This window comes from Octopus bimaculoides, chromosome 1 (genome assembly GCF_046866305.1).
Source record: "Octopus bimaculoides isolate indiv1 chromosome 1, ASM4686630v1, whole genome shotgun sequence".
In the NCBI taxonomy this organism is placed as follows: Eukaryota; Metazoa; Mollusca; class Cephalopoda; order Octopoda; family Octopodidae; genus Octopus; species Octopus bimaculoides.
The window spans coordinates 115,025,191-115,047,022 of NC_142928.1; the positions used below are offsets into that span (position 1 = coordinate 115,025,191).

Consider the following 21,832-nt stretch of genomic DNA (forward strand, 5'->3'; position numbering starts at 1 on the left):
TAGTAAGATAAAGATTATATCTTACAAGGTCGGACTATCGTCAGCAGAAATGACCAGACAACATATGAAGCACGAGTTATGTAGTCTTTTGCTGCTATTTCTAGCGAGTAGATGTCCTATTATAGGCATCTCTGCATTTTAAAAGAAATATATATATATATATATATATATATATATATATACATATATATATATACATATATATATATACATATATATATATATATATATATACATATATATATATATATATATATATATACATATACATATATATATATATACATATATATATATATATATACATATATATATATATATATACATATATATATATACATATATATATATATATATACATATATATATATATATACATATACATATATATATATATATATACATATATATATATATATACATATATATATATATATACATATATATATATATATATATATATATAGGTGCAGGAGTTGCTGTGTGGTAAGTATCTTGCTTACCAACCACATGTGTGGCACCTTGGGCAAGTGTCTTCTACTATAACCTTGGGCTAACTAAAGCTTTGTGAGTGGATTTGGTAGATGGAAACTGAAAGAAGGCTGTCGTATATATGTGTATATATATATATATATATATATATATATATATATATATATATATATATATATATATATATCTTATCGTAAAAATAGATACATAAGGGTGGAAAACCACAGGAATTATACCATGTGTCCAACGCAAGATATAATATGTGTGTTCAATTCCTTCAAGAATCAATAAATAAATTTATAGTATTCAGTCTCTAAAGTGTCTAAAAGGTACGGTAAAAGGACAGGCAAATACAACAATATAAATTTTAGAAATATCATGAATGTTCAAAATATTTATTTAAAAATATTTATAAACATGCATAATTTCCAAATTGTATAAAAATATAACAATTTAAGTTAAAACATTACGATATATAAACGTACATTATGATATAACATATAATGGGTAAATATATATGGTATGATGAAGTTATAAATTTACATGTATTATATTAAAAACGTCTACATTAGGACAAGATAAAAAAAAAAAAAACGTATAATATAAAAGTTAAGTTAAAAGTATACATCTACGGACCGTTTCTGAGATGTGTGTATTAATATGGTGTTGTACTCATATTAGAGATTAGACACTCCCTCAAAATGTCCGATTAGCGGAAATTGTTGCCGGACTAATGTAATTTACAAATGTAGTGTTCTTATGCAGAACGGAAAGAGAAAAGAGTACATAGGTAGCTCGATCAATTTTAAACAAAGATATAGAAGCCATATGAGCTCATTTAATAACTCAAAATATAGGGCATCTACAGCATTGGCATCGTTTATACATGACCTTAAGGAAAGAAACGCAACAATCGAACTATCATGGTCCATCTTGGCTAATGCCCATCCGTTCGGAGTTGGATCTAACAGATGTGGATTATGCATTAGAGAGGCATATTTAATACTGAAAAACCATAATAATACTATGCTAAACAGGTTTACTGATGCAATCCCGGCATGCACGCATAAAATTCAGTCAACATTCATTATGAAGTTCAAAAAGAATAGGAAATTTAAAGAGAAGGTTAGGGCGAATAGTAACTGTAAAGGATCATAGCATGAATTCGAACTTAGAATAGTAGAAATAATGATTTAGATAGGAATACTTCCATGAGTTAATAGTTATAAAAATTATACAATATAATTTAATATATAAGGAAGAAAAATAATATTATAAAATAAAATAAATAGAAGTACCAATAGACATAATATAAGCAGGCCTGAATAGAACTAGTATAATTTGAACTTGTATCGATGATTAGGGATGAACTTATAGATGAATTAATAAATGAAATAATAAATAAAATTAAATAAAATTAAAAATGGAAATAAAATACAAACAAAATATTATTATGAACTAATCCGTAATAGGATATGATTAGGCTGGTGATTTAATTTAATTTAGCAACCTATGCTAATTAGGTATTACTACATATTCTTCTGCTTTTTTATATATATACGTAATTCCGCAATTGAGAAAAAAGAGCCGTGATGTAAGGTGTTGTGTCCAGTTGTTTTACTTGTATATTGTATTATATCACTCTAAACTTTTTATGTTTTCTATATTTTTATTCCTTCCTTTTTATGTACAACAAACATCCTGAGGAAGGGAGTGTCTAATCTCTAATATGAGTACAACACCATATTAATAGACACATCTCAGAAACGGTCCGCAGATGTATACTTTTAACTTAACTTTTATATTATACGTTTTTTTTTAAACCTGTCCTAATGTACACGTTTTTAATATAATACATGTAAATTTATAACTTCATCATACCGTATATATTTACCCATTATATGTTATATCATAATGTACGTTTATATATCGTAATGTTTTAACTTTAATTGTCATATTTTTATACAACTTGGAAAGCATGCATGTTTATAAATATTTTTTTAATAAATATTTTGAACATTCATGATATTTCTTAAGTTTTTATTGTTGTATTTGCCTGTCCTTTTACCGTACCTTTTAGACACTTTAGAGACTGAATACTATAAATTTATTTATTGATTCTTGAAGGAATTGAACACACATATTATATCTTGCGTTGGACACATGGTATTATTCCTGTGGTTTTCCACCCTTATGTATCTATTTTTACTATAAGATGAATTCTAGCTCATGCTGAGCACTTCAACTCTAGTCTTTATGTATTGTTATATTAACAATACATAATTATACAAAAATTACAGTTTATATATATATATATATATATGTGTATATATATATATATATGTATATATATATGTATATATATATATATGTATGTGTGTGTGTATGTTTGTGTGTCTATGTTTGTCCCCCCAACATCACTTGACAACCGATGCTGGTGTGTTTATGTCCCCGTAACTTAGTGCTTCGGGAAGAGACACCGATAGAATAAGTATTAGGCTTACAAAGAATAAGTCCTGGGGTTGATTTGCTTGGCTAAAAGGTGATGCTCCAGCATGGCCGCAGTCAATGACTGAAACAAGTAAAAGAATAAAAGAATATATATATATATATAAAGTGTAGTATATTGCCACTTAAGTGTGGCTGACCCCTAGGGGTGGATGTTACTGTTGCTTTTAGGGCTAAAAACAACAGTAACATCCACCCCTAGGGGTCAGCCACACTTAAGTGGCAATATACTACACTTTATCGTGCAGTTACTGTTAATACTTCATTTAGAGAATTAACATTGCTTATATATATATATATATATATATATATATATATATATATATATATATATATATATATATATATATATATATATACTTCTTTGCATACTAGCAACCTGCTCACTGCCCTTCCCATCCTTCTCTGTCACTCTCCCTACATCACCCCTCACCATACCATACATGTCAAGAATACTTCTTGCTCATCATCCCATTGTGTAGAGAGTCTTTTGTTTTTGACTTTCCAGGTCAATGATGTTTTTATTCCCACCTTCAGTACATAAAAGTCCAAACCATACTCTTTCAGCCAGCCATGATTGAGAATTATTGAATCATTGTTTTCTTTTATGAAAGCCCAATTTCAAAAGAAGCTGTCTGGTAACATTTTGACTGTATAGGGTCCTTCATATAATTCTGTATTAACAAAGTAAATAATGTATATTTTTGTTTATAACAAAATAGGCTTGATGCGCTGTGGACCATGTCCGGTGAAAGCCATTAAAGAGGGTGATGTGTTCATTAATTATGACGCTCCATTCATCTTTTCTGAGGTGAATGGTGACAAAGTATTCTGGATGGTAAGTAAAGACATACCATTTTGATTTCTTTTTGCATCCACTATTGTGTATCTTGTAAAAAGATATTGTTTGGTCTGAGCTATGCAATATTGTCTTTAAAGATATTAAATTTGCTAAAATTTGCTAAGGGGTGAAGGGGAAACAATGAAAACAGGAAGAAATTGTGAGGTGAGATCAGAGTATTGTGTGCCTTACAAGATAAGTTGCCATAGAAAATGAAATATGCTGTTCTGACTTACTGAAGCTATGCCAGCATGAGACAGATGACAGGAGAATGTTAATGATGATAATATTGATGATGATGATGATGACGACGACAATAAAACTGTCATGGCCACTGCTGCCACTACCATCATCAATGACCAACAATGAAGAAGATGGGTAAAATGGATAAGTTTAAAATTTGTGAATACTGAATTGCCATGGGTTTTAAATCTTCTTACTGGTAATACATGATATACAACTTTTGTAATTCCTACAAATCTATGATAACTACATTGTAACTATAGAAAATTATTAGCAAAATTGTTTCCAAAAAAAATGGGAAAATACCACAGCTGGATTCTGCAAAATATCTTTTCATAAGATGGTGAACTCTGTACATAAATGAGAAAATGGAAAGCAAATGCATTAAACTTTGTATTGGTAGTGGTATCTGCAGAGAAGAGATTGCTTTGCTAATCATAGAATAGTAAAAGTTGAAAGAAAGGATATAAAGTGGTTATGTGATTGTCATGTGCACACTATCTATTGTGAGTAAAGTTTGTTTGGTAATGGTCTATATTGTACAACATATATTTTAGGTGTACACAGTGTATGAACACTACCCCAGTGTAAAACAATAGTTCTCTGTAGACTTAGTAGCAGCTAATTTATACCTCAAATTAGACTCTCAACATGCAAAAATGTGCATACACACTCTCCTATACACTTCTGTTGTTCTTTATATTATTTATTAAGGTTGATAGTAAAACAGAAGAAATGAAGGCTGTTCAGGTTGACAAATCTGCTGTTGGCAAGTTCATTAGTACTAAAGCAGTTGGAAGTGTGGAGCGGGAAGACATCACCCATCTCTATAAATATAAAGAAGGTAAGATACTATTATAATGATTTTTAGACAAGATGCAGATCCAAGCTTTGTAAGAGAGGGCTTTAGTCAACTATTTAGTTGAAGCCCAATACTTTATCAACTTGGAGAAAAATGAAGTGTAAAGGATTTGTAGATAGAAGGTGAAGGGACAAAACTATAAGGCATTTAGTATGGCCCTTCAACATCTCTATAACTCATTTGAAAAAAAAAATGCTAAGGTGTAATAATTATGAGAGGTGACTATGTTAGCATGGATATAAAATATACAAATGATAGCTTCCATTCTGGGACGGAAAATGCTATATATTGATGTTGTTGGAAGACAGTCATATAGAAAGGGATGGTTGGGAGTGAAGTGGTTTGCTCTGACCTAAGATACAAAACAATGAAGAAAGGTTATTTTGTCCTGTTCAACCTATGTCAACATGCAAAGAACAAATATTAAAGCAATGATGAAATAGAGATGGTTAGTGACAACGACAATGATGATGATGATGATGATAATATTTGGTATTAAATCAAGCTGGTATATATGTATTTGAATTCTTGATCTTGAAGCTAAGCGGTACCTGAAAACACTGAGAAATATATAAAAGAAAAAACCTTGTTGAAACTAATTTTCCACTTCAAAATTAAATAACAAAAACGTTGCAATGGTTACTTTTAATGACTAGATTAAATGCATAATGAGTAGATTGAATGGGTGGTAGTTAGAGGGAACTTTGTTATTAGACAATGACAAAGAAACCTAGCTTAACTGAGCTCCAAAATTGTCGTCACTGCAACAACATTGTGGAACAATGTTATTATTCCACAAAAACACTCTTTAATTGTAATATAAAACAAGAGATAAATAAGGCCTGTGATGAAAAGTATTTTAACCATGGCTGTCTGATAGTTTTCTTATGGACATCTAGAATGATAGGATGTGATTTGAGGGACATCTGACTGTTATTTCTAGCAGGATGAGTCACTATTTAAAACCTTTTTTGGCTCATTGAGTAACCCTATGCAAAATACTACAGTTTAAAATATCATACAAGAAATTTACCATTCCACCCATGCTAGCATGGAACACAAATGTTAAATGATGATGAGGATGAAATTGTCTTTGTATTTTATAGATTGAAGGAGATAATAAAGAACCAAAATAGGTAGTTAAGCAGATCTAGTTCAGTGCTACGATATTGTGATTTTGAATTTTGCTAAGATTTTGTATTTCCATTACTCTGGACTTTATGAAACAGCCACAATTTATAAATGTCATTTGGTTCATTGGAACACAATCATATATGATTCTATACCCTACAAAAGAAGGAAGGCACAATTGAAAGTGATAAAAGACTTAGGAAAATAGGGGCCATTTATTTTTTGCTGCAGAGAACATCTCAAGTGCTGGTGGCATGATGAAATGTATTTAATCTGCTCTATAAAATGGTTGTTGATGAGAGAGCTGGCCAGCTGTAAAAACAAACAAGATAGAAGACATATGCAATGAAAAATGGTCACATCTTATGATGAGTAATAATGAATGATGAGATGCTATAAGATTTGTCCAACTCATGACAGTGTGAAAAATAGCATAAAATGATGCTGATGCTGATGATAAACTCTTTGTTTCTCCTAAATCATTATATCTAATGTTTTATATATTCCTACTTTCTTTTATAGGATCTCAGGAAGAAAGGCATGTGGTGGCAAAAGCATGCAGGAATACCTGTTCAGAACATGAAGAGATCTATGGAGAAGTAGAAGATGTCTCCTTTGAAGTTGTTGAGTTAAAGAAAGCAATTTTTGGTAATAGCTTTACTATTGGACTTAAGATACATTCAAAATCCAATCTTCGGACTGTTGAAACTTCATTTGCTGTTATGACGTGCTTTTATACGGGAGTTAATGACAAAAGAATTTTCTCTCAGAAAAATACAGTCACTGCTCATCCTAACAAAGGTAAGTATGTTTGTCTCAGTATATAGTGTATGTGATAGTGATGGTAGTTATGGTGGTTTGGTAGTGGATTGGGAGGGATGGGATATAATAGTTATAAACGTAGTAGTTTGGTATTGGTTTAGATAGTAGTGATGCTGGCTATAGCAACACTAAGCATGGTAGTGGTGATACTGGCATTATCTTTGTTGAAGCATTGTAGTTTTGGTGTTAATGGTGGTAGGGATAATAATAGTGCCAGTAGTTTTTCTTTATTAAAAGAGATATTTCATTTGAGCAATTATTCAGAGTAATACATGTAACTCATGTTCCCATACTCTTATACAATAAATATATTAAGAATCATGCATCTGAAGGAGTGATCTCTTCTAGTGAAGTGTATGTCCGTAAATAATAGTTTATTACAATAAACATTTATTTATTGACATACACTTCTCTGGATGAGAGAGTTATAATATTCATTTATTCATTACTAGTTATTTTTTTTTATTGCAGGTTGTTTATTTACTTGTTCACTCAGCAGTTAAAAAAATAACTATTTCATTTCAACTATTAAATTTCAATTTCAATTATCCATGTAACATTATAGTAAATTTTTACAAGGATAGAAGCAATGATAGAAGTGTCGAATTACCAAATTACTGGGTCAGGTCATGAAAGTTACTGATAGATTAATTATTAGTGATGGAAACAGTATTAATAACATAAGGTAAGCTTTATATCCAATGTAACATGAATGTCTTGTTGGAATATTGAATACTGCATTATTAGTCTTGAGAGATCCTTTCATATAGGTGCTTGGTGCTTAAAATCTCACACATAGATTGCAGTAGACATGAATCATGTCATCGGTGCCAGAACTCTTATATCAGATGATTTCATCCTACCAGAAATTGTCAGTTGGAGTGCATGCCAAGAGGATCCTTCAAGGCTAGTTAAGCAGTATCTGGTGTTAAGTTGGATATAAAGATTACCTTTCAGTGAAAGAGTTATAGTATAATACAGCAGCTAAGCCTGGTTTCACCCGGATGCGAAGAGGGAAACATATTTACATCATAAGGGTTTTTTCCTTGTAAGGCTTTCTTTTTTAGTTGATTTTCACCTAGCAACACTTATCGTAGATGGCGTAATAAGTCACACCCGGACAACATCGGGTTATACTGCTAGTTTACAATAAATTGCAAATATGGTGACAGGAAAAGTGGATGTAAGAAGAATCAGATGTAATGTTCAAGTAAGAAGACTGCACTCATGGCCATGTAATGGATATGGATAAGAACAGCTGTATAATGAAGCACCAATCACTAAATGTAGGTGGAGCTTGTGGAAAAGAGAGACCCAGGGAAACACAAAACAAAGTAGAGAGGGCTGATCTCAGGAGGTTGAACCCTATAGAGATGACAAAGAATTGGTATGATTGGCAATTTGCTCTACTTAAGAATGCTATCTGTCTCAAGGAAATTGAGGTGCTAAAACCTACTGGGCAATGCCTCCACACCCATTCTGTCCCTATCATATCATTCTCACTTTCATCTTCCTAACACCCATCCCTCCACTCTTCTGTATATGGCACTATTTAGTTGCTATAATATAATCATATGAAGGCAGAATATGCTCATATTTCATCCTCATATTTCATCCTCCAGGTACCTTTCTCTCTATCTCTCTAGAACCACTTCCTTTTAAAATTCTTTTCAGTATCTTGTCAACATCATTTTCAGTATAATCCCTTCTTTATTTTCCACTGTTTACTTCTTTCTGTTCCTACTTGAGGTACATCTTATGATTGCTATTATCTTATCTTTTGCCATTCTCATCACCCTATCAAATGTGCTGTTATTGACCTCCCACACCTTTATCCCTCACTCACTACAGTTACCCCTATATACCTCTGACATCCATTTCTCACTGTACACCTCTCATTCTTGCACCACCACCCTTCCATTTCACACATCTTCTACATATTTGCTGATCTACCTACAGGTTTGTTGTATTGCTATTCTCCTTCTTTCCTGTACTGCCACATATCATCTCTTCTTTCTTGAGCCATTCCCATTCTTTCATCTGATATATTCCATTGATAGTACCCCCACTCTTGATCTATTCACTACAGTCACCTCTACTCCATCTCTAATCATCTGTCACTTTCCTTTCATGCTCTAATGAACTTATTCACCCACCTTTGCCAATTCTTTCTTATGCTTATCGTCTTATATCTTGAGAGTACTCTCTAACACCTTGTCATCACCATCATTGTCTTCTTTCCACTTACTTTCCCTTATATAATACTGGGTAGCCATGTATCTCCTGTATAACAAGACGCTTGCACCTGTCTCTCCATTACACTTTAGCCTAATACCTGGCATAAAACCGTCTCCTTTACTACTATAACTCCACTTAGTTGAAAGTCTTTCCTTTGTCTTGTAAGTTACTTGGTGATCTCATTTGTGCAGTGCTGTGAGAAAAGCACTCAATATACTTTATAAAGGGGTTAGCATTATGAAGGGCATCTAGCCTCAGAAACCAAGGCCAAATAAATCATGGAGTTTAATGCAGTCTGCTGGCTTGTGAAATTCTCTCTAACTGTTCAACACATACCAACATAGAAGACAAATGTTAAATGATGATGGATCCTCAGAGAATTTTCATTATAATCATAAAAGTTTGGACTGGAAAATACCCAAGTTATGGGGAGTAATAGAATCGACAAAATTCTTTAGACACTTGTTTTCATATCCTACTTGATTGTACTGCAAGTTTATAAGTAAATGATAACATTAAAAATGCCAGATAAGTCTTTACTTGGAAGTCATATTCGGCTGTTTCAGAAGGATGTTAACCTACATGTTGATGTTACTTCAGCTTGTTATTCATTACACTGATGCTGTGCTATAAATTGAAATGTAAGAGAGAGAGAGAGAGAGGGAGAGGGAGAGAGGGAGAGAGAGAGAGAGAGAGAGAGAGAGAGTTTGTTTATTGGTTCTCTACTTCTGTTTTGCAGATACAATGGTAAAATTAACACTCAACCCTGAAGATTATGAGTCCAAAATCAACACTGATGGAGCAATGTCTATTTTCATTGTGGCAGAAATTAAAGAAACTGGTCAGATTTTTGTTGACGAGCACAGCATTGTTGTTGAGAAGCCAACTTTAATCCTGAAGGTAAAAAATAACAATTACAGTTATACAATATACTGGTGTATGGACTCACAAATGAAAGTACACTCGATTTTATACAAATGCATTTGGTTGCAAATTCTATCATACACAGACATGCATTCACATATTCACAGATAGTGATATGTAGGCCATCATAAATACACACACACACACACACACACACACACACACACACACACACACACACACACACACACACACACACACACACACACACACACACACACACACACACACACATGTTCATGTACACATACACATAAAAATAGAGCTGAGTGAAAGTATTTCAGGAGAGCATTCTGCATACTAAATACCAGCACATTAGCGCTGCACATACAATATGTGACAAACATATTTCAATTAACCTAAATTCTGATTATACATAAACACTGCTTAATGCCATTACTCCGATGATTTTTCTTGATTGGGCAATCTACTAGTGCAAATTAGTCAATGTGTTGGCTGTATTATATATAAAGCTTTATTCAGTTCATTCAGAGTTGCATCTCTTAGCTACATGTCATTTGGCTGCTGCTTTTGTGAGTCCATTCTGTTTAATGTTGATTGTTATTACACTGTTACACTTGTTAGATTTGTTGGACTTGAACTGTCATCGTTTTCTGAATGGTAATTTTCAACCTACGGGGCAGAAAATTGTGCTTTGTTGGAAAATTACTACTGTTGGACTGTTTTTTCTGTTAATTTTTACCTGTGGCAGGGAAAACATTAATTTTTGTCATTTTTGGCAAAATTATTTTTGAAAATTTGTGTGTTTATTCCTGTTGAAGGAAACCATTTTTTGCAAATAGAATTTAATTCATATCAAAGAAGGATTTCCCTGAGATGGAAAGGGCAGCTGATGTTGAAAAAGGAGATAAGGAAAAGCCCAGTTTTTTGGCCGCTGTAAGTGGAAATTTAATAGAAATGAATGTTACCATGGAGCAGTTGTTCAAGTACTGAAACTTAATCAAGAAAAATGGTAATGATACCAAGTTTCTGCCCCTGTAGGAAATAGTACAAAGTTTAATGGCGAGAACAGTGGTGTATAAAATACAGACATTGATGTATGTGTTGTGACGGAGTCCAAGCTGAATGGGTCACAAGCATTCTCGCCTCTTCTAAATGGCTACAAGAAATTTATTTCTCCTAGTCGATGGGGAGGTGGGGTGTAGTGGTCTTATTCAGAAAAAAACTTGGATGTACAGGTAAGTACAGACCTTCTGGACCCAGAAGGTAGGCTGATCGTTTCGGATATGACACATGTAAGTAAGCAGTCCTTCAGGTTGGTAGCTGTCTACACTCCTAAACAGTGTAGACAAGCTAGTTTTCTTTGGGACCTGGAGAACTTCTTAGTGATGTCAAAAACTCTAGTTTTATTAGGAGACTTTAACACTATTCTCGATGCATGGGTGGATAGTGTTGGCTCAACTGACAGAAGGGGAAATCTTGGCCTCAAAAGGTTACTAGGAAGCTATAACCTAGTAAATTGATATAGATTGTATGAACTGCTTGTTCCACAGTGGACGTGGACTAATGATGATGGTTCGCACAGATCTTATTTAGATAGGATAATTGTTAGTGATAGAGATAGGAATATGTTTAGTTGTCCATGCTTTTGTTGTGTCATTTACATGGATCACAAGTTTGTGACATGTGAGGTGTGCCTAGATAAGTGTCATAGACAGGGACTAGGGTACTGGAAGATGAACAAGTTTATTTTGACTTGTAAAATCTTCTGTGTCTGGGTTAAGGAGTTAGTGCAGAGGGCAATATGCAGAGCCATCATTAATAATAGGTGGTGGTGCACCCTCAAGCGAGCCATTCATTCTGAGTCTCTTAGATTTAGTAATCAGCTAAGTTTAGAGAAGACTAGAATAGAAGGGAACTTAATTAAGGAATTAGAGGAGGCCATGGAATCTGGCTCTGCATCCACAGTGATGGCGGCAAGAGCAGTTTTGTTCCATCATCTCAAAGCCAAACATGAAGGGTGTAGAGTCAGGGCTAAGTTACATGCAGTGGGGAGAGAAGGTATTAACGTTGCCGGATGGGCATATCGTGTGGAGAGTCGGAGAGGCAGAGAAGCCTCTATAAAGTCTTTAACGGATGTACATGAGCATATGATTGAAGGACAAGGAGATGCAAAAGGCTTTTCACCAGCATTTCGCTCGGTTATTCGGCTGAACTGTGGGGAGTCCCTAAAGGCTTTCCTTGCCGGTGAGCTGTGACTCTTGGCATGGGAGGCGGAAGGCTGTGAAGGGCCGATTACATCTGTGGAAGTCAAAGAGTTGCAGGCTCAGTGCACTGGGGACAAGTCACCAGGGTTGGATGGTGTGCCCTATGAATTTTATCGTAATATGCCGGACTAGTTTGGACACTTGCTGGTCTGTGTCTACAAAAACTGGCAGCAGAATGGGAGGATTCCCAGCTCTGTGAGTCGGGGAGTAATGATGCTGATCAGAAAAGACCCGAGCAAGGGGGATCATATTAGTAATTTGAGGCCCTTAATGCTACTTAATGTAGAGTTAAAGATTTTGGCCAAGGTGCTAGCAAAAAGGTTGATGCCTGTCATGAAGAAACTTATAGGGAAGGCGCAGACTTGTGCCATCCCAGGCAGGTCATTTCAGGACAATCTTCATCTCATAGGGTTGGTAAATTATCCAGTAAAGGTGGGGCACTGGTCCATTTTGACCAAAGTAAAGCTTTTGATAAAGTAGACCACCAGTACCTGGAAGCAGTCCTCGAGGCAGCTGGGCTAGGCCCGGACCTCCACAGTTGGATCACTGCCATTTATGGCAGCATCAAATCCACAGTCCAGATAAACGGTTACCTGTTGGTGCTGTTTGAGATATTAAGCGCTCGATACATCAAGGGTACCTCCTGTCTTCACTTCTGTATGTACTGGTTCTTGAGCCATTACTGTGGAAGTTGGAGAGTTTGGGGGGGGGGGGCATCCCCAATGAAATTGGATCTGGAAAGTCTGTTTCTGCATATGCAAATGACGTCTCCATGTCCAACGAAACTTAGCTACATTATATAGAGGATGCTATCAAAAGATATGAGGCGGTGGCAGGGGCAAAAGTTACAAGGACAAGTTGATGGGCTTGCGGTTCGGCACCTGGAGCAGCAGGCCAATAACGTCCAGTGTCGTGGGACACTGGACAGATAGTCCTGTTAAGTTGCTTGGAGTCTGGTTTGGACCGGACTCCCAGACGGAGAAGAATTGGAGTGAGGTGGCAGGCAGAGTGGAGGCTCTAGTCTGGACCTAGTCTGGAAGGGCATTATCCCTGAAAGGGAGGGTGGAGATGGTGCAGGTGTTTATTGCATCAGTTATCATCTACCGTTGGACTGTTGTCCCTTGCCCTGATTCATGGCTAAGCAAGTTGGCATGCCTTCTCTTCCACTTGTTGTGGAAGGGAGGAAAGCCGCTTGTGAGGCGCTTCGTATGTTGTCAAGAACTGCTAAAGGGTGGGTTAGGGATGCCGTGGCTAATGATGTGCAGGCATGCACTGAGGCTAAGGCATCTTTGGCTCTACCTAGATGGTGGCCAGGTGTGTAATTCACTTGCAAAGGAATTCTTTCCCCGACTAGCTTCCATGGAGGAATTTACACCCGATTTGATTAAAAGACGTAATACGGCTGAATGGCAAAAAGAGTGCCGACAGGCAGTTGTGCTAATCCACAAGGCAGGCAAAACTGGCAGTGGGAATACCACCTCAGTATTTTATAAAGGGCTGGTGTAGTTTAAGAGTGATGACACTCTGAAAGGTGTTCTGCAGCTTGATGAGAACCAGCTAGCCAATCTGTTCCAGAGAACTTTCAGGCCACGGTACTTGGATAACTACCAAAAATCCCTGACCTGGCAGTGTTATAGGAACATGTTACCTGTTTGCGAAAAATTGTCCAGGCATAGAATATCAGTGCTACTGGCATGCCCATGGTGGGGGCAGGACGATGAAACCATCCTGCATACTCTTTTAGTTTAGTTGTCCACACTTTTCTTGTGTCACTTACATGGATCTCAAGTTTGTGATGTGTGAGGTGTGCCTAGATAAGTGTCATAGACAGGGATGTGTGAAGTGTGCCTAGATAAGTGTCATTGACAGGGACAATGCGCAGAGCTTTTGGGCTTGATAATTTACATAGAACACATGTTGTCCCATCAAGGAAGAGTACAGCTATCAGCTGAGTCTGTGATAAAGATTGTACCGCCAACCGAACTACCAAAGGAAGGTGAGGCATGTTTTTTGTGTACAATCGCAGTGTTGAAAGTGTGTGTGTGTGGAAAACTAGAATGCAAGGACTTGTGACATGATCCTTCTGCCCCTGGGTTGCTGTATTACTTCAGATATCATCTGAAGAGCAAGATAGAGCTGGAGAGGAGTCACCTATCACAAAGTATATTCGAGAAAAGATGGAAGGATGTAGCAAGGAAGTTGGGCGTGATTGACCTACTTAATCTCATTTGCAGTGAAAGCAAGGTGTAGTCGCTGGACTTCATGGTCAAGGTGTATCTGTAAAAAGTACAAAATTTAAAAATATTATATTCACAATACGATTTTTTTTAAAAACCTTATATTGAACTCATAGTCGCTCTATTTGTTTGTAATGTCCTGTACTCTATACAATATAAATTATCATAATAAAGAATCATCTCTTAGGTACATCTCATTGACATTGATGTCTGAGATTCCTGAGAGAGAATGACACTGGATGAATGTGGTGTTTTCACACCTTTTTACCATAAGAGAGATCTTTTCTTCACAGTAACTGCAGTGTATTTGCCTTTAGCAGTTGAAATATGTGACAAATATATTTCAACTAACCTAAATTGTGATTATATGTAAACACTGCTTAGCGCCATTACTCCGATAATATATATATCTCTATATATAAAAATGAGAATGTGTGTCTGTCTGTCTGTCTGTCTGTCTGTCTGTGTGAATCCCTAAAACTCGAGAACTACGCAACCAATTTCATTCAAATTTTACACATGCCTTACTTAGGGTTCCAGTTGTGTTTTAGTCCAAAAAAATGTTTAACTTCTTGCAGTGTTCGAGCACACGGCAACATAATATCTCTTCCACTATTTAAGTATTGTGTCAAAAGTGAAACAAAAACACTAATGTCAAATACTTTCACTTTAAAAATGAAACTATTCCACTAACTGAAACAATCACATTTCGATACTGTAGTGACAGATACTTTCACAGAGAGAGAAAGAGAGAGACAGAAAGAGAGAGAGAGAGATATGTATATGTATACATGTATATGTACACCATTTCGATACTGTAATCACAGATACTTTGAGAGAGAGAGGGAGAGGGAGAGGGGGAGAGAGAGAGAGAGAGAGAGATATACACATAGATGTATATGTACACCATTTCGATACTGTAATGACAGATATTTCAGAGAGAGAGAGAGAGAGAGAGAGATGTATATGTATACATATAGATGTATATGTACACGTATATGTATAGATATATATATAGATCTATATGCATACATGTATATGTATACATATGTGTAGATGTATATATATATATATATATATAGATGTACATGTAATATGTACACATATATACATATATACATGCATACAGATATCTATACATATATACACCCATCGCATACACATGCACACAAACACACACATTAGTCATTTGTTTTCTTATCCAAAAGTACTGAATGGACCATTATAAAATTTGGAAATTATATTCTTTGCATAACGGCCATAACTCCCATGAAAATTCATATATTTTTGATGTTGATGAAATTTTAACCCCAACATAACAGATGAGCATTATTTGTAATTCAATGGTACAACAGTGTAAGACTACCCTTTCAGATATACTTACATTGTGATTTCTGCAAAGTGGTGCATAAATTGTCAAGTAAATGAGACGCATCTTTGCCTCCACTGATTCACTTGCAAAGTGTTGAGTAAAATTATTTCGTTGCAGACCTCCGGCCATTTTGTTCTGTTGTTAATTCTGTAGATGACCTCAAACACAAAGTCTTTCCCAACTTTAAACAAAACTACCAAAATCACAATTGGCTATGTGAAAGAGCAATATTAGCTCCAAAAAACGTAGCTGTTACAAAAATTAATCAACACCTGATGCATTCACTTCCCGGCAATCTTCAAATTTACAAGTCTGTTGATACAGTTCCACATACAAATGAAGTGGTGAACTATCCTCCTGAATTTCTCAATTCGTTGTAGCCTCCAGGACTACCTCCCCACATATTATCACTTAAAGTTGGAACGCCTGTTATGCTGCTCCGCAATCTGGAACCACCAAGACTTTGCAATGGAACACGACTCGTGATAAAGAAAATGATGTCACACGTTATCGAGGCTACCATTCTTTCTGGATGTGCAAAAGGGGATGACGCCTTTATTCCAAGAATTCCTCTTACTCCATCAGGAGCAGACATTCCTTTTACATTCAGAAGACTACGATTCCCCCTTCGTGTGACTTTTGCCATGTCCATAAACAAATCTCAGGGTCAAACACTGTCTGTAGCTGGTCTTCTCTTGGAAGAGCCCTGCTTCTCACATGGACAACTGTATGTTGGCTGCTCAAGAGTGGGCAGCAAAAAAAACCTATTTGTATATGCTCCACAAGGGAAAACAAGGAACATTGTTTGCAACGAGGTGTTATAATCACAACAGCAAGAAAGTATGTACATGATCACCTTCTTTTACGAAACTTCATTGACTTTCATATATTTATATTGATATACATATATATACGTGTGTTTGGGTGCGTGTGTGTATATACATCTCTATATATAAAGATGATGCGTAGTCTAGACGGCGTTTTTAGATTTCATTATTCTCTTTAACCCGGGCAACGCCGGGTATTTCTGCTAGTATATATATATATATATATATATATATATATACGCACACAGGGGGCAGTGAATATATTGTCATCTAAATTACACAAATATGAAGATAACACTGATATCTCATTTTATTTAACAGATATATTAACCAAAATTGCATAAAAATATCTTGAAACACTAAAGAGTAAATCTATTCAATAAAATCGCCATTGGCTTCAATCATGGCCTCTTCTGGATGGTCTCCTTGTTTAAGTTGGTGAATGCTGCCATAATCCTTGCCTTCAGTTGATCTTTGTTGTTACTAGGAGTTTTGTTGGTCTTTCACTCAACTGCGCCCCGCACATAATAATCAAAGAGGTTGCAGTCTGGGGAGTTAGGTGGTTAGATGTTAGGGGTGATGTGGTCACAGAAATTGTCTGACAGCCATGACTGGGTTCTACTTCTTGTGTGGTATAGTGCAGAGTCCTGTTGCCAGACATAGGGTCTTCCAGCAGCCACCTTCTTGACTCAGGGCAGCACTTGATGTCGGCCTCTGTGTTGAGTGTGAGGCCGTGTGGAAAGATGAATGGAGGCATAATGTTACCATCACTAGTGATCACTCCAAACAACATGATGTTGAATGGATGTTTGATTTTTGTCACTCACAGTACATGCACTGTCCTCAGATTGACACCCAAACACTCTGAAATGTTCTTATTGGTGCTTCCAGTGCAAATGCCAAGCAGTACAGAATGTCGTATCTAAATTTCTGGCAGTGTGAATTGTGTCATGGTGCTGTTTTTCTCACAGATGGTGCCCAACTGACCCTACTATACTTTGTAGTTGACAAAATCAAAAACAAACTATGTGCATGAGCGAAATTAAAAATATAAAATGGTGGCAATTTATCCATCACATCCTAAGAATAGCCTGGCAATGTTTAGAGAGCTCTTATCTCTGCTGGCGACAAAGGGACTCTCACTCAGAGTAAAAGGCAGACTGTATGACGCATGTGTATGAACAGCCATGCTACATGGCAGTGAAACATGGGCTGTGACTGCTGAGGACATGCGTAAGCTCGCAAGGAATGAAGCCAGTATGCTCCGATGGATGAGTAATGTCAGTGTGCATTCCCGCCAGAGTGTAAGTATCTTGAGAGAAAAGTTGAACCTAAGAAGCATCAGTTGTGGTGTGCAAGAGAGACGATTGCGCTGGTATGGACATGTGGCAAGAATGGACGAGGATAGCTACGTGAAAAAGTGCCAAACCCTAACAGTTGAGGGAACCCGTGGAAGAGGTAGGCCCAGGAAGACCTGGGCTGAGGTGGTGAGGCAAGACCTTCGAACATTGGGCCTCACCGAGGCGATGACTTCTGACCGAGACCTTTGGAAATATGCTGTGCGTGAGAAGACCCGGCAAGCCAAGTGAGACCTAAATCCAAGGCCTCTGCCAGGGGTGTAGCCAGCCCACTTATGCGTACTTTTCCTTCATTGGACACTAAACTCCACTTACGAAGACTTTTTTATGCAAGTGAAATTGAAATCGAACTAAATTCGACGACTGGCACCCATGCCAACGTCGTCTCCTTCATTGGACACGAAACTCAGCTTGCGAAGACTTATTGAGGCAAGCGAAAGCGAAATTGGGATGGCACCTGGGCCCCGCGTAGCCTTTCTGGCACTTGTGCCCATGACATGTGTAAGTATTTTCGAGTGAGATCGTTGCCAGTGCCCTTGGACTGGCTCTTGTTCGGGTGGCACATAAAATGCACCATTTTGAGTGTGGCCATTGCCTGTACTGCCTGACTGTCCTTCGTGCGGGTGACACGTAAAAGCACCCACTACACTCACTGAGTGGTTGGCGTTAGGAAGGGCATCCAGCTGTAGAAACTCTGCCAAATCAGACTGGAGCCTGGTGTAGCCATCTGGTCTCACCAGTCCTCAGTCAAATCATCCAACCCATGCTAGCATGGAAAGCGGAGGTTAAACGATGATGATGATATATATATGGAAAAAAGACAAAGTAGAAAATGCTAAAATACTTTTATAAAGAACCTTACAGAACTGGTTTTGATCCTTGAGATCTTTTCAACAGTAAATATGAATAATAGATTTTTGAAAAATTAGATTTTGGTAAATTTAAAAGAAAATCTTTTTAAAGACATATTTGTATAGTAAAAGTGACATTTCTCCTGTTTCTGCCTGTCTGTTTCACTTTTAACTCTTGTGGGTTCGAAGAAGGACTGCCAGTCCTTCTTTGAACCCACAAGAGTATATATAGATATATATATATATCTATATCTACATATATATATATATATATATATATATATATATATATATATATATATATATACACATACATATAAATTTGACATGAGCGATTCTTTCTTCTCTTGGGATCCACGGTCAAACAGCTGGGTGAAATTGTGCAAAAAATTACACAGATATGTAGAATGATTCAGTGGGGTTACTGGGCTTTGTATTTTTTCCATAGCTCTGCTGGTTATCAAGATAATCTACTATGATAATACTCTTGTGTTTACGAATGAGAAAGGTATCGGGTGATAGATGAATAAGGAAGGAAGGGGTGATGGCTTTGTATTTTTTTCATAGCTCTCATGGTTACCGAGATAATCTACTATAATAACACTCTTGTGTTTATGAATGAGAAAGGAAGGGGTGAGAGATGAATAAGGAAGGAAGGGGTGATGTCATACTTGGTAGTGGGATGATGAAAATTGTACGCTGAAAAAATAAATCAAATAGCATTTCAACTTTGTGTGAATATATGTGTGTGTATGTAAAAGAGGCGGGAATGTGGATGTGTGTGTGTATGTGTGTGTGTGTGTGTGCGTGTGCACATGCAGTGGTCTCTCTTCTCCATGTTTCCTTCATGTACATTCTGCTGCTAAGTTTTGCAATCAATCACACTACGTAAGTTCAGTTTATTCCGTTCATTCCATGTGTGCACAATTGTTAATTCTTTCCTTTTTTTAGAATTATTACATTGCCTAAAGTTCTGCTGTTTCCCCATTGACCCGTTTTTCAAGGCAGGCTTCAGTTGTGATTATGTTCGATCGGTGAACTTAAATATTAATTCTATTTGTTCAAAGTTTCTGCGACTGACTACTATTTTACATCGAGTTGTTTATCAAAGTACAACTTATATGATTGTTTGCGTACATTCAACAACATCACTGTCATAAACTTGATTTTTCATTCATGGTTGAGGTTCAGATTAGGTACAATGACTACATAAGATTTTGATTACACACATTAAGATAATTATAGCTATATTGGAGTACTGAAACCTTCCAATTACTACAGCTATCGGCAACTTAACATTTTTATTAATTTGGGTTTTTTCTTGGTTTGTTAATTTTTATTTTCTTAAAATATTTTCTTTTTTTTAACCTTTATTTTTGGTGTTTGAATACAAAGAGGAGGTAAATATTTAGAAGATAGCTGGTTTTACAGCAACATCAACCAAACTACCTGGGTGAAACTGGGAAAAACACCTAGTATATATATATATATATATATTCCATAACTGTCATCTCTGAAGAGAACAGAGTTACATAATTAGGCTGTTACCTAACACTCTGTTGAACCCCTGGTGTGAAACTGATTGGTAAGATCAGCTGTGATGGATATATAGTACTGTGCACTTTGATTAATATATATATAACTTGAAGCATATAAAGCTATAAATAATAGCTTATAAATATTGGGTTAAGAATCCATTGAAAAAAAAAAGTTGAATCTGCCTGTGAGACTAGAACCCACAACTCTTGTAAACATGACAAGCATTCTACCACTGGCCAACAGCAATCCTTCACATTTCTCTATATTTTTTAAAACCTTTATTCTTACAAGTGAGAATTGTATATTGTTGACATGACTGTCTCAGGAAAAATATTAAACAGTGTTTTTATTTTTTGAGATATATTTGTCAAATTTGGGTTAGCTTGTCTTCATGACATGTTCTTTCAATCTCACTCAGTGAACCTATCTTTGGCTTTGATGACAGCCTCCAGGCAACCTTGGAACCAGCCACAAGCCTTCATCACTATTTCTCATTTCAAGCTCCTGAAAGCCCTGATGATCCTGGCCCTCAGCTCATCTTTCATGCTGCAGCTGGATTTGTTGGTCTCATGTTCCACTGTGCTCCATGCAAAGAAGTTGAGAGGGTTGTAGCCAGGCAAGTTGGGAGACCAAACATCAGATGCTGTATGATCAAAGAAATTCTCTGATAGCCATGCCTGAGTCTTCCCGTTGGTGTGGCAGTGTGCAGAGTTTTGCTGCTACATGTTTCGCCTCCCTGCAGCTACCCAGTTGATCCAGGATTTTACCACCTCGCTCAGAACATGGTTGGTGTTCAACCTGAGGCCCTCAGGGAAGAAGTAAGGTAGCATGATGTCACCTTCACTACTGATGTCACTGAAGACCATGACTGTTGCTGGAAATTTCATTTGCATGACTCTGGGTATGTCCTTGAGTGTAACAGCAAGCCACTTATTCTTCTGGGAGTTGGTCATCTGGTCTTGGCAGAAATTCATTTCATTGGAGAAGAATCATAGCCTGTCTGGCTCCAGTGGGCGTTTCAATCTGTTGATCAGCTTCTTGGTGTGCCTGAGTCACTTTTCCTGCATTGTGTTGGACAGAAATTGTTCCTCCCTCATCTTGTATGAAAATGTCTCCAGCCTGATGAGCTTTTTATCCCCACTTTTCTCCCATGCAATGGCATGTATTGACTTGTTGGGATTATTGTTGATGATGCTTGAATTTGGATTTCAGTGACAAATTTTGGTGTTCTGATGACATCAGATTATTGATCATGGGTTTTCCTCTCTGCTGTTGCCTTGTCAAATCCTGAATCTTCCAGCACCTTTCTGACTTTTCCACCATCCTTCTGCTGACATTGAGGAAGTTTGAAATATCCTT

At 36.4% G+C, this 21,832-nt stretch overlaps 1 protein-coding gene across 2 annotated transcripts in view; it reads left to right on the plus strand.

The window, feature by feature from the left end:
* LOC106878543 (protein-glutamine gamma-glutamyltransferase K) overlaps positions 1-21,832 on the plus strand; it is a 142,577-nt gene that overhangs the window by 112,993 nt on the left and 7,752 nt on the right. For both annotated transcript variants that reach the window (XM_052969397.2, XM_089356249.1), the window contains exons 10-13: positions 3,723-3,838; positions 4,799-4,928; positions 6,600-6,878; positions 9,877-10,037. In XM_052969397.2, coding sequence (XP_052825357.1) covers positions 3,723-3,838; positions 4,799-4,928; positions 6,600-6,878; positions 9,877-10,037 — 686 coding nt within the window. The remainder of the gene's footprint in view (positions 1-3,722; positions 3,839-4,798; positions 4,929-6,599; positions 6,879-9,876; positions 10,038-21,832) is intronic.